We start from the raw sequence: 14,436 nt of genomic DNA, 5'->3' as shown, positions 1-14,436 counted from the left end.
CTCATATAAAGCAGAAAACATGAGAAATGCTAAACCAGACTAAACTCGGAGCTGTTCTCTATAGCATCTGGTTTTGATTTTGGAGCTTCATAAAATGGTACATTTTGCTGTGCCAGGCACAAGGAGAGTCAGAAATCCAATGTAAGATGTACAGAGGATTTATGGAGTGTGTGTGTGTGTGTGTGTGTGTGTGGGCTGTACACGCATGCTTGCTTTTCATATATGTCTGAACAGGTGTCTGTTTCTGAGCTCACCATGATTAAAGAGAGGTCATTCAGAGGCCACAGCAGACTAAGATGAAGATAAGAAGATACTACGATAGCATAGCTGTAAGAGTATATTTTGACAAAGCAATGTTTTGACAAGCTAAATCTTTCCCAAATACTGGAGAGCTCCTCCTAAAGCTCTATGACCCTATAAGGAGTCTAGTGCAAGTATAAACTTAATCTGCTCAGATTTCACTGATAGCCAAAAGATAAAGAATGATATAAAAAGTATTAAGGAAAAATAGAATAGCATATCGTTAATGTTTTATTCAAATAAAAACCTGACATTGGAGTAAGTTATGAAGCAGTTTTCATTCATTTCAGCTTGTGTATTTACTGTTTAAATGTGTGTACCTGGTAGAGGAGATCCAGCGGTGTTGACTTGTACAAAAACAGGCTCACTCTCCTGCTCCTCCTTCACAGCGTAGATGCTGATGTTGTAAAGGAGACCGGGGTGAAGGTCAACAAGGGTCACTGAGGTCTCTGAGTCCGGCAGGTTCAGCTCAGTGCTGCTGCCTTCCACTGAAGGCGTGTACACCACACGGTAACCTGGCAGGCACAGTTACACACAGCCAAAATGTCATGGATCTCTACATAGAACTAAATCACACATAACCACACATGCAGACATGATCTATACCAGTAATAGGAGCCTGGGGCCTGGACCAGCTGATTCGGATGGAGCTCTCTCCAACATCATCAACTGCATGTTGAGCAGGGGTGTCCGGAGCTGGGGAAAGGAAAAGAATGAAAATCATTCATGTTGTATTTTGTGTAAAAACTGACTTGATTCATGACAAAGAGAAGAGGAGGGATTCTCCCACCTGTAGTCTGAGAGGTAGTCAGAATGAGGTTTGGTTGTCCCTGATCTGGGAGCTCGTAGACGTTGACGTTGTATCTGCGTCCTGGCAGGAGGTCCCCAATAGTGACAGAGGTGGCTGTGCGAGGAACATCTGGAGAAGCAAACAAAATGTTTATGATGACACATAACAGTATATCCATTGTAATTATTTGTAATGTCTTTTAGTATGATTTTGCTGTGCATTTATACCATGATACCTATGTTATCAGTATTTCTGGATGATAGAAACCATTTTGGGCAGCGCTGTTGGATTTTTATATGATTTTTGCATCAGTGTAATTATGTATCTAAGTACCTACCTTAGCCAAAACAGACAGAACTCTTTGACTTTTTTTCCAGAAAATATATTACATGATTATTTTTGTCTATACATTGATATAAAATGACAGAAACGATACGATATGATACAATATGATACGAAATGATACAATATAATACGGTGAGGAACAATACGATATGATATGTTGTGGTAAGGTAAGGGAAGGAACGATACAATATGATACGATACTAATTTGTAATACATTATGGTAAGGTGGTGTAAAGTAAGGTAAGGTAGAATATGATTTGATACAATTTGATCCAACATGATACTGTATGGTAAGGTAGGTTAAGGCAAGGTAAGGTAAGATAACAAATGATATGATAAGATATGGTAAGGTATATTATGGTATAAAGTAAGGTAAGGTGGGTTAAATTTGATACGATAGGATACAGCATAGTAAGGTAAGGTAAGGGAGAGTAAGTTAAGATAAGGTTTAGTAAGGTCAGGAACGATACATTTCCATATGGTACATTAAAGGTAAGCTAAGGTAAGGTACAATACAATATAATACGATATGATGCAATATGAGGTGATGCGATGCCATAAGATAAGATAAGATAAGATAAGATAAGATAAGATAAGATAAGATAAGATAAGATAAGATATAATACAATACAACAGAGGATTTTACCCATATTGTCCACTTATAATAGAGCTGGTGTCACAGGGCGTAATACAACAATTCCTTTGATCACATTTAACCTGAGATACATCAGTCAGAACTTCAGCAGTAAAAGTACCGATAAATCAATCAATTTTTGGTATGTGACATTATGAAGGCATTATGGAGGAATCAGTGAAAGGCTCTTACTCAGGATTTTAGGCTTGGCTCCATCCTCACTGAGCTCATACTCCACCCTGAAGCCAGAGATGGTACTTGACGCTGATGTCCAGGACACAACGAAGCTGTTTGAGGTGATTTCTGTCACCGACTCCGAAGTGTCCACCACTGGAGGCGGTGGGGTCGTCTCTCCCTCTGATGTTTCCACTGGAGAGATAAAAGAAATATAATGTTCCTGTGAACAGTGTCTTCAGAGTTGTGGTGTGAGAGGATGTTGCTGCTCTACTCACAGGAACCGTGCGTGGTGGTAAAATCGAAGCGTGTGACTTCGCGGCGTCCGTAGCTCAGGATGCTGATCAGCTGACCCTCATAGGTGACACCTGGACGCAGCCCGCTGATGGTGTAGGAGTTGAGGTGGCCGGGGACGGTGACTTCCTTCCAGGGATAACGGCTATTTTTCTACCAGAAGGAGTCAAGAGATAAAAAGTCAGTAGGTTACAAATTGTAACTACATAAAACATACAATGAAGATCATGTATTGTGATCAAAAGCCCGTTCTCAGCTGTTGTTTCCGAGCTCAAGAGGAAACTGCGAGCTTCAACTTTTAAGCGAACATGAACAAGAATACTTTAAAGCACTGATTCTCAAAGTGAGGGCCCTAAGCGGTCTATGGCACTCTGTCAGGGGGTCCGTGTAAGGATTTCAGAGTTAAATGAATAATATTTCAATTTTGAATCATACATTACATTCTTAACAAATAAATTGCATATTATATAAATATTTAGAATTCACATTTTCTTTAGCTTATTTATGCACTTAGAGTGAAAATGTATCATATATATAATATGTATGTTCTGAAATGTTCTTCAAATGAGCCTCTTTCTCTTGATTTACCTTTGACATGTTGTTTAGGTGCATTGTTATTTGCAGCTAGTTGAACTGATGTCATTTGTTTTATGGGCTGGGTTAAGATGGTGCAAATATTTTTAACACGTCTTATATCTTCCTAATACATTTTTCTAATGTTACACTTTTCTTCTCAGTTGTATATTTATACAACTAAGAGTACAGAAGTGCAAAAACATGACTATGTCATGTTATTAAAGGGGACATGCATAATTGGGTCCCCCGTATACTCTCTATCTTGTAAGGAGTTGTTGGCTGGAGAAAGACAGAGAAGAACTGCTTTAAAGTGCTCAGAAAAATTGGTCTGTTTGAACAGTTTGAAAATCTGCAACAAAATTAAAACTAGGTAACTCCATCTGCTGATGTAGAGCATGTTATGTGACTGAAAGCGCAAGAACAGCGACTCAATTGACGTTGCGGTGAGATTGTTTTCTCAGCTGGATAATACGATTTCTAAAGTCTTTATGGCCTGTGTAAATCTTTACACTAATGAACAATTTTGACAGCACAGATGTGAGGGAACATTTTAAGAGAATTCACAGCCATCACTTATTGATTAAAAAAAGAAAAAAAATTAAGACCTCAAATAGTAGACTGTGTATTTTGGAGTGGACTCTGCCTCAGACTCGTTTTCTGCCACATCCTGCTCAAGGAGTATTTGGGCTGGCTTTGCGCTCTGTTGGAAAATTGCAAACTTTCTCAGCAGGAGAGCCAGATGAGGGCTTTGAGTGACTTTTCCATCCAAAATACACAAACCCCGTCAGAGGAAATCTATTTGACTTCAATTAAGCTTCAGTAAGATTTTAGCCAGTCTGTCAGTCTTTGAGGTCTTCAAAGAGAAAAAGATGTGCGAGAAAAACAATCACAGGGAGGGGGATATTTTCATTGGAGGCTGCTGGAAAACAGAGTGTTTGCATGTGCAGACTGTAAAGGGGAGTTCATGTACCCTGTAATCACCTTGTTTGTCCATGTCCAAACTTCAGTCAACATTACCAAAAGCACTTGACTGTTTGCTCACCCTTACTAATGCTACCGGTCAGCAAATTTAAAACTACCTTTAAAACAACCTTTTAAGGGAAAAAAGAGAGCTAAGTTGCATTTACAAAGGCAACTTCTAAGCTGAACAAAAAACGTGACTCACGATTCTCCATTTGAGGATGTACTGAGTGATTTGAACAGATGAAGGGGGGTTCCACTGGATGGGGTGGGAGTCTGGCTGCTTTCCGGCCTCTGTGATGATCACCTGGACGGGTCTGTGGCCGCCTGAAGAGATTTAAGGGAAGACATTAGGAGAAGAGGGAGGACAAATCTGCCATTAGCCATGAGAAAAAGACTCACACATTGTCAAAGACATAATATAACAGTGTTACCTCTTAGAGAGAGTGGGTGAAAGCTGGCTACTTTTTGGTGAGGTTCTGCCAGCGGGATTCATCATTTTGGGACAGAACCAAACCACCAGACGGTGCTAAACCAGCTCAAACACCCACCGACATCTTACAATTCGATATAACACCAGAGCACCATATTCATCACAGTTTATCTACCCTCTGTACCTCCAACACAAACACACGCACACACACACACACACACACACACACACACACACACACACACACACACACACACACACACACACACACATAGCTTCACACTCCTGCTCTGCACTCACACACTGATAATGTTCACATCAATGGTCAATTCAGTGGTGGAGGAAGTATTCAGGTCCTTTACTGAAGTAAAAGGACTAATACCACCTATGGAAATATTCTGTTACAGGTAAAAGTCCAGCATTGGAAATTGTATTTAATTAAAACTAAGTAAGTATAATCAGGTAAATATACTTATAGTATTAAAAGTAAAAGTATGCAATGCAGAAAAAAACAACTAAAAAATATCTTTAAAATGAAAGAAACACACCCAAACACTCAATATTACTTATAAATAGAAAAAACATCCCCAAACTCAAAATTATTTAAGAAGAAAAAAACTCACCCATCCAAAAAACTCAAAATTATGAAAAAAAAATTAAAATTTTTAAAAGATGATTAAATGATTATTAAACTAATTGTTGAAGCTGTACTTGTAACAAAGCATCATATTTTATAAATGCTTCTTTTGCTTTTTTTGTGCAAAAATGTTACTTTTTTCAGTAACTAAAGCTGTCAGCTACATGTAGTGACTAAAAAGTGCAATATTTCCTTCTGAAATATAGAAGAGTAAAAGTGCAAAGTACCATGAAAAGAAACTACTCAAGTAAAATACAAGTATCTCAAATTCATACTTAACTACAGTACTTGAGTAAATGTACTTAGTTACATTCCACCCCTGCATAAATGTTGGAAGTTTTTTGGTCAGTGTTTGAATCAGGACACACAATGTGCTGCAGTACAAAAATAAAACGTTAAACATTTTTCCAAGCAAGAGGGAGGTATTGGAGGCAGGCGGAAGTGTGTATGAGGATACACCCCCTCCCCAACCCAGCATCCCTTTCCCCTCAGCAGGTCAGCACAACAACACCAGGTGGGGGAAGAAAAACCTCTCAGACTACAAAGACTACAAGGAGGACAGGGGTGATGTGATTGGCAAGCACTTCTCCATTTGGCAGACTTCAAAGTCAAGAAAAACACCAAACCCCCGCTTTCCTCCACTAACCTGGCAAGTGAACTTTTCATTTCAGTGACATGTGATCGGAGGTTAGGGGTAGGTGAGAGGCAGGACGTCAATAATGTAGGAGGGTTGAATAAGTTCAGCAAACACAAATTAAGCACTAACAGCTCTCGGCTTCAGTGAAAAAGCTACAGGAAAGGATTACATTGGAGACATTAATATCTCCTAATTAAATAATATTTAAAGGAATACTTCACCCCCCAAATAACCATTTGTATATTAATTGCTCAGCCTGTTTTACACTGAATTTGTGAATAAAACCTTGGTTTTCTTGCATGCCTCAAGTGAAAAAAGATCCAAAAACTAAGAAAAGGCTTGATGAACTTACTTAAAGGTAGGCTGTGTTTAACAGAAGTAAAACTATCTACATCATATGTACATGATCTACATCATACAAATATCCATTTACAAACTCTCACACAACTTGTGCAGTATAATCCAAGTCTAATTTATCCAGTTGTGTTCAGCATTTCCAAACAGACAGCCCTTTCAGACGGGAAACTGAATCAAAAGTCAAACTTATGTACGCTCTCTTTAAACACCAGACCCCATTGAAAAAGCAATAATTTTAGCTCACTGACCAAATGAGCTGTTTGTCTACCACTGCCTCAATCAGTTAGAAAGTGTGTCCTATTGTGTGACTTTTCTTAATCTGAACAAACCCTTAAAAACATCAAAATTATACAATAACACAAACATACCACCGATCAAGGCAGTGACAGACCAGCAGTTCCTGTGTTCGGTGAGATAAAATGAACGTTTTTGTCAGAAGAGAGCATCATTTCACTTTCGGTTCAGAGGGGCTGTCAGATTGAAGAGTACTGAACATGTAACTAGATAAATGAGACTTGAATTAAAGTGCATAAATTCATCAAGAAGTTTCTGTTTTAATTGTTAACCATAGAGGCATGACAAAAAAATAACGTATCTTTCTCAAATTTAACATACTTACTAATATTTCAAAGTTAATAATATGTATATTATCTTGCAATCTGGAGGAATTTAGGATTTGATTCTCTCACCCGATGATTACTTGGGCCCGAAACATCACACATGTAGAGATAATAAATGTTCATGGGTGCATTGTCTCGTGTGCAGACTCTATTTGTATTTTTGCAGATATTTAAATATGGGCCATGTGGACTCTATACAAACAGATCTGTGATAATGTTGGGAAGATTAGATTAGTTTTCATACTTTGGAAGGTCTGCTGAGGTTCACATCTCATCTCTCCAATCCCGTTGCCATAGCAATAACAGCGGTAGTGGATGTTATGGATGACTTTGTCCCAAGTTTCCCCAATCTGATGGAAGGCCCTGGTTTGTGGCTCCTGACACTGATCTATTCGTGGAAAACAGAAGAAAACAAAAAAGATCAGCTGGGACAAAAAGGGTGGGTTTGTATTTGTCAGCTGAAAGGTGCATAAGCATTTTAATTCCCCTGTTGAGCCATTAACGCACCGATAGCGTCACACTTCCAGCGCCCACGTCCTTGTCCGTAGCAGGTGCAGTTCATCATGTAGCCCTCGTCGTGGCGCTTGGAGAATTCCTGGTTTACCTCATAGTACAGGCCGTCAACAATACACTGATCTGCAAATGTTAAAAAAAAGGATTTAAGTCAACACAAAACCTTTATGCTTCAAGACAACTAATGTTTCAAATGTGAATGGAGTTAGCTCTCTGACCTCGCAGCTGTGAGTGAGCAACACAGCTCCACTCCCCGCGGCCGTTACCCAGGCATGTGCACTCCATCATGTGACCCATGACATCATGGCGTTTGTCCCACTTGTCGCCCACACGGTGCATCGCTCCATCGTTGGTGGTACAAACCTCCTCGTGGGCTACATAAGGAAAGACAGGGAAAAATAAATGAAAGACCAACAGTACTGTGTGTGTTTGGAAAAGGGATTCTCCGCGGTCCTGTTACTCCAGTGTCTCTGTACGTAATCGAATGCTGTAAATGTGAGAGCCATGAGAGTGTCGTTACTCTCCCATGACCATAAACCTTCTCTTCTTTAAAGTTATTTGATCCTAAATTGTTAACAAATGAACCATGCAACCAAACAGTCATTAACATCTATGTTAAGATGAGATAAAATCAAAGCATTTACTGTAATTGCATCCTCTATCAAAAAAAAAAGCAATAATAGCTTAGAATTTGAATATTTTTGAGTTGAGCCATATGACCAAAGAGGATAAATTTTGCTGTCTTGTTTAGTAACTTCAGAAAGGCAGATTGTTTTTCCTTTGAAAAGAGCCATGTTAGCTGTTTCCCTGTTTCCAGTCTTTATGCTGAGTAAAGCTAACCGCCTGGTGGTTAAGTGGTGATTCTGCTTTTAGACATTACGCTCTAAAATGCTAGAACAGCCTGCTGGAGGAGACAGAAGAGCTGAAAATATTGATCTTTTAAGTCAGGCTTTTATGTAGTGTCTTACTATCAATATTTTATGGTTTATACTTATTGTTTTTCTTAATACGCTTTTTACAACTTCCAATGTTGTTTTTGTTTCTGTTTCTTCAATCCAACTGTAAAGAACTTTGAATTGCTTTCGATTTTTTTAAAGGGTGCTATGTAAATAAAATTTTGTTGATTGATATTACTTCATATTTAGCATACAGATATGAGCGTGGTTTTGATCTTCTCATCTAACTCAGCAGGAAAGTGAATGCATGCATTTCCTAAAATGTCAAACTAGTCCTTTAATCACATCTGTACATATGCCATGTAATCATGAGCTGGTAATTTGTGCATAAGACACTTATTTGAGAAGGCTGCAAATACACAACCAATGCACACTGCAGGAGTAAAAAAGAAAGTGGTCCTGAGCAATCCAGTTAGGTCAGGTTGGGGTAGTGGATGAGTAACAAAACACAAGACTTTTCATTGTGGACTTTTTCCAGTGGACCAGTGTTTGGAACCATGTTAACCTGAAGAGAACTACATCATCACCATGTTTCTTTTCCTAAACAACCTCTGTAACTTTACATTAATAACTACATGATTTTGCATTATGTATGTAACACCATTCACAGTTCTAGTTTGGAGGATATAATCCTCATACAAAACATTGTATGAGCAGTGTTGGGAAAGTTACTTTTAAAATGTATAAAGTTACAGATTGCTAGTTACCCCATCAAAAATGTATGCCAAAAGAAGGACTTCCTACATGCCATTTAGATGTAAAGTAACAGAATGAATGTTTAATCAACATATGAACTTTATAATGAAAATATATTTTTTCCATATCTAACTTCTTTGTAATCTACAACATTTTTGATTAGAAACAGTAATTTAATTACATATTTTTCTCAGTAACTCTAACTGATTACAATTACACTTAATTTGTAACTTAATCACCTCAACTAGTTATCTGTAACTAGTACTCCCAAACACTGTGCATGAGGATACACTATGTGTCTATATTGTGAATATAACTTGGAAACCTTTATGTTTATGTAGAAGTAAAACTATGTAGAAGTAAAACGATGCTCAATTACTTCATTTTATTAAACATTTTGTTTTCTGCATAGTGTGTGACAAACAAAATCCGACACACACTTACCAGCCATTGGGCAGAATCCAAAGCGCTGCTCTGTGTCATAGTCGTGGGTGGTGCCACACCACCTCATGCCATCACGTCGTCCATCAGACGTGCAGTCGGTGTAGTTGCGGCCACTGTAGAGGAAGGGGAAGTGGCACAGGCCGCCGTTGGAGTTTCCGCCTCGTGTTGCCACAATGGCTGCAGCGGAGAGGGATACGCAACAGTTACTCTCTTATCCTATCTTTCTTTTCGAGTTTGGAGACTGTGGTGATTTTTGAAAGATTTGCCCCAATATTCAGTATTTTTTCATTTTTCATTATGAAGGAATGTCATTTACTGTTTGGAAACACGCTTGCCAGTGAAAATTAAAGTGAAAGTGAAAATGTGTCCCTTGGATACCTTCTGATTACAGTCTGGCACCTGGTGATTTTAAAAAGGCCCTGACCTCATCAGGGCACTGTGAGGGGACATGGCCCTAAATCTCCCAAACACAGAAAATAAGAAAATACAGGCAGAGTGCAGAGTCTCAAAAGTACAGAAAAGTACACTGCCACACACCTCTAGCAGGACATAAGTGATGATTGAGAGGGATTATGTATGTGTGAGTAGACTTAAATCCTGCATAATCTTCCTTTAAATGTGATAGCTTCTGTACCAAAAAAAAGCTGATTTCCATGTATCCCAGAGAGGGAACTCTGATACATTAAGACTTCAGTGCAAAATTAAATTTCATCAAAACAAAAACGAACAAGCAAATTGATAATTTGATGATAAATAAAACCCCACTGCAGGTTTCACAGACTTTTTAAAGGTAAGATATTGAATGGAAATCTTAAATAAATTGGTAGCAAATAATATTACCAGAAAAAAAGCTATGATTTTATTAAAGGCCAACATCAGCCCAATATATCAACAAACACAATAAAATGGTCGCTCCCTGTTCGTGAGTCTCACCATTCTTCTCAGTGCAGAAAGAGTACTTCTGGTCTCTCTCATAGTCTGAGGTTGTTGAGCACCAGAGCTGCCCGTCTGTGCGTCCGTCTGAGGTGCAGGAGTAGTAGGTCTTGCCCATGAAGACAAATGGGAACTCACATGGCTGACCGTCAGAGTTGCCACCATATGTTTGCTTCCTGGCCTCTGCACAGGGAGGAGAGAGAAGAGCGAGACAGCTGAAGAAATATCCTACAAATTGCAAGAAATTAGTAAAAGGTGACGAGAAAATTACCTTAAAAAAAAGTTCTAAAAGAAAGTTATCCAAAAAAATGGGGGAAAATGTTCTGTTTATACTTATAAAAAAATCATATTTAATTATGTTACAGAAAAATATATTATATTATGAAATATATAAAATAAATACTTTATTTCAGCACTTTTTCTGTCATTTGTGTGGGGTTTTTTGTTGTTGTTCTTTTGATAATTTTTGGGCTTCGTTTTCTCAAGATGCTCGTTACTTTCTCCCCACGATTTTGGAATAAATTAAACCAATTTGCTTAGGCTTTAAATGGTTAATGTCAATGAGACCCCATTCCTCTTCTCTTCAGTGAGACCCCTGTTTTTACTCACCCCACTCCTGACAGCTGACTCCATTGCCCAGACAGGTACAGAGCATCTGCTTGTTGCCCTGGCTTCTGAACCAACGCTGTCCGTCATAGTAGTACGCTCCAGAGTCTGTGCGGCACGCCCCCTCGATGGGAGGCTCGGGCAGCTCCAGAGTTTGGGTGTGGGCGGGGGTCAACACGACGGTACCTGTGTCTGTACCACCAAGACAGATTGAAAGAATAATGAATCTCAGAGAAGACCAGAGTTAAATTTTCAGCAAAATGAAGCAAGAAATTAGATTTTGAGTCTCACTTCGGCCTGCGTTGTGTCTCTCGCACTTCCATTCTCCACGGCCATTTCCTAAACACAGACACTGCAGGATGTTTCCACTAGTGTCGGTCTTTGTCCATGTGTTCCCAATACGATAGGACCTTCTGGTGTCCTGGTCATTGCAACGGTCTGGTGGGAGAACAAACAGCGATCAGCAGAAGAATGGAAAAGTGTGTGTTCACGTGTGAGTGTTTACACTCTTCTTACTTCTTGAGGTGCACGTGATGCGTCCATTTCCCTCTCCCAGACAGGTGCAGTCCAGCATCATCCAGCCTTGGTATGGTTTCTCCCAGGTCTCCCCCACAACGTACGATGATGCAGCGTTGTTATCGTAGCAGCGCTCAGCTGCTCAGAAAACACAAGAGATTTACTGAATCTGCAGTTTGTCACAGCAAACATTAAGAGGTGGTTTGGAATTGTGGTGTTTAAATCAGCACAGGCATTTCCAAGAGAAATAAACCAAGTGGAAATCAATAGCTGTGGCGTAAGATGGGCACACAGGAGAGGCGTGCTGACTGCACATTTACCTTGTTTGTCTTGACTGTTGTCAAATATTTACAATGCTATCAAACACAGTCATGCTTCTGAGAAATTGCCCTGTCTGTAACTGTGTGTGTGCGTGTGTGTGTGTGTGTGTGTGTGTGTGTGTGTGTGGTGGCTGATATACAAGCTTGCATATTTAACTTGCAATATTTCACATCTGCATTTCAGGGTTCATATGGAAAGTGTTGACGTCCTGGTTTCCCTGCAGTTTTTATATTTATGGAGGGAGAACTACTCACCCACGGGTTTGCAGGTCCATTCTCCTTTGCCATTTCCAAGACACACACACTCCAGCATGTAGTCAGCAGTGTCATGAGGCCTCTGCCAAGTGTCCCCAATTTTATAAGACCTCCCACCTTCATGGCAACGATCTGTGACAGACAAAATGTACTAAGCTGCATTGGCTTAAAAAGATCCTTAATATGCACTGTAACACATATCCACCATTCGGCTTTTGTGTGTTTATGTATAAACATGCACGCCTAACTCGTGACTTACCAAGCGTTTTTAAGTCTTCCTCAGTCATTCACTAATATTCCACAAGACACTCTAAGGATTTTTATCTTCTGCATTGTCACGCTTCCCTTTAACAATAGTGACTGAAATACAGATGACTATCTTTTTGGAACAACAATCATCAATCTTCCACTTCAACAGCTACACTATTGTTATTCAAAAAACATCTAAAAGGAGCTCTAACTTGCAAAGACTCTTCACTTGTTCATTTGTAATGCATTTCTGTTTGTAAATACAAGACTTTTTGCAATTTGTATATTTCTATCGATTACTCAACCTTTGTTTTTATCTTTTTATTTTTATGTTTTAGTATTGTTGTTTAATTAGGGAGATATTTCTGTAAGCCATTTTGGCTTTCACCCTCTCCCGCACAATGTTTAAACTTTTTCTTTTCTGTCTTTCCTATAGACATATACGCAAAACAATAAACTGGACTTTATATTCAATCAATACACTTAAAGTAAAACATAAAACATCCTAAGGTGGTGCTGTTTTTCCAAAGCATGAAAGAAGAACTTCTGTAAATCCTGTAAAGTTCATATCAAGACAAATATACTTTGTTAATAAAGTATATAGGTAATATACTCTGTGCATACTAAGAAAAAAATGAATTAAAAATCACTAAAATGCTTTATCTTAGACATACATTACCATGATTTATATTGATTTTTCAGCTGCAGGTAGTTAAATATTCTCCTCACTCACTTGCAATGGTGCAGCTGATCTTGCCACGACCGGAGCCAATACAGGTGCAGTCCCACATCATCCCGTCCTTCGGTCTCTCATAAGTCTCACCGACCCGATATGTCCGTTCATTGTACTTATCATAACAGGACTCTTCCACTGAGAGAAAAACAGAGAAAGCACTGAAGGGTTAAGAGGCTATTACTGTTGAGGATGTTTCTCTTGCTGCGTAAGAGTTGTTTGTTTGTTTGTTTGTTTTAATTATTGTTTGTTGTTTTTTGTAATTAACTCAGGTCTGGTGATTCAGCCATGGTGGGATTTACTTTTTTTTAATTGCTGATACTGACACAAGTGTTCTGAATCATGTGATATTGGGAGAGGCAAATCAAAAGTTTTCACTTGTCTCAGGATGTGCCTGAGCCTGCAAAGACATTTCTATATCAAACCGGTTGGTCTCGCACTGACCTTCAGGTTTAGTTTTACATTTGATGCCTGCTGCTCCATTGCACGTGCACACCAGTGTACTACCAAGGTAGGGTTTCTCCCACTGCTCGCTCGGTCTGAATGAGCGACCATTTTCCTCACAGCCGACTAGAAATCATATCACAGGAGTATTTGTCACATAATGATTGTTAAACATTTTTGGACGTTTAAAGTTTAGGGTGATCTGATTGTTCTCAAACGAAATATTAGATCAAATTAATGCAAGGTAAAATAACAAAAATAACTGAAGGGTGATTATATTATTGATACAACAAATCACTTTCTGATGCAGAAAGAAAATGATTTTTTTTTTTTTTTTTTTGATTGGTTGGTTTACTTTTTTAAGATTTACAAGAATTAAACTCAGTAACACTTCATGTTTATGACAGTCATGGTACCAACCTGTAGAAACGGCCGCTGCGTCATGGAGCTCAGGATACACCTGATACTGGCCTGTTTGTCTTTTGCTCTTCTTTGGTAAGCCGTGGACTGCGCTGCTTACGCACAGCGCAACCAGTAACCCTGTCAGTGGGCTACCAGTCATTTTGTGAAAGACAAAAAAAATCAAGGTAAAGTAGAAAAAGTTAACAAAGCACGTTTTACCAAAAAAGAAGAATAAGAAGAAGCGAGTACAGAAGTAAGGTTTAGCTTAGAGAGATCTGATTTCTGTGACTAAGCTTCCCGCTGCAGCCTCGCAGCCGGTGCACCAGACTGAGGAGAGGGGCGCGCGCAGGTTTTATACCCGGATGCACCGCTGCAGCCTGCTGAGGGGGAGGGCTTTAACTGGAGGTCTGGATGACCCGCCCGAGTGTGAGTAATACTGACTCTCGACACTTTCAAGAAGCAACAAGACAAGAAAATATGAAGTTGTTATAAAGATGTGATGCCTGTTCGCTTCAGAGATCAAATCAGAGCTCAGTTCAGATGAGACGGTGCCCTGCGACCCGAAAAAAAGATATTAACAGAAAATATCAGAATGACAAACCATCATATTAA

The 14,436-nt window shown here is 39.1% G+C and overlaps 1 protein-coding gene across 3 annotated transcripts in view; it reads right to left on the bottom strand.

Annotated features, from left to right (window-relative positions):
* The window catches only part of fn1b (fibronectin 1b), a 31,279-nt gene extending 17,128 nt beyond the window's left edge, over positions 1–14,151 (bottom strand). The window contains exons 1-18 of one of the 3 annotated variants that reach the window (XM_042493028.2): positions 13,843–14,151; positions 13,423–13,548; positions 12,979–13,116; positions 11,997–12,128; positions 11,422–11,559; positions 11,197–11,343; positions 10,909–11,097; positions 10,300–10,482; positions 9,367–9,543; positions 7,489–7,644; positions 7,265–7,393; positions 7,002–7,145; positions 4,279–4,400; positions 2,522–2,690; positions 2,262–2,438; positions 1,091–1,219; positions 907–996; positions 621–815 (exon numbers count right to left, since the gene is read on the bottom strand). In XM_042493028.2, the coding sequence (XP_042348962.2) occupies positions 621–815; positions 907–996; positions 1,091–1,219; positions 2,262–2,438; positions 2,522–2,690; positions 4,279–4,400; positions 7,002–7,145; positions 7,265–7,393; positions 7,489–7,644; positions 9,367–9,543; positions 10,300–10,482; positions 10,909–11,097; positions 11,197–11,343; positions 11,422–11,559; positions 11,997–12,128; positions 12,979–13,116; positions 13,423–13,548; positions 13,843–13,984 (2,683 nt within the window). In that variant the 5' untranslated portion in view covers positions 13,985–14,151. The remainder of the gene's footprint in view (positions 1–620; positions 816–906; positions 997–1,090; positions 1,220–2,261; positions 2,439–2,521; positions 2,691–4,278; positions 4,401–7,001; positions 7,146–7,264; positions 7,394–7,488; positions 7,645–9,366; positions 9,544–10,299; positions 10,483–10,908; positions 11,098–11,196; positions 11,344–11,421; positions 11,560–11,996; positions 12,129–12,978; positions 13,117–13,422; positions 13,549–13,842) is intronic. The other 2 variants (XM_042493044.2, XM_042493035.2) reach the window with 2 other exon arrangements.
* Positions 14,152–14,436: the final 285 nt, after the last annotated feature.

The sequence above is a fragment of the Plectropomus leopardus genome, chromosome 1 (assembly GCF_026936395.1).
Source record: "Plectropomus leopardus strain MGB_pleo_1.0 chromosome 1, ASM2693639v1, whole genome shotgun sequence".
NCBI lineage: Eukaryota > Metazoa > Chordata > Actinopteri > Perciformes > Serranidae > Plectropomus > Plectropomus leopardus.
Note: the sequence above shows the minus strand (reverse complement) of the source record. Positions and strands in the feature narration are given on the sequence as shown.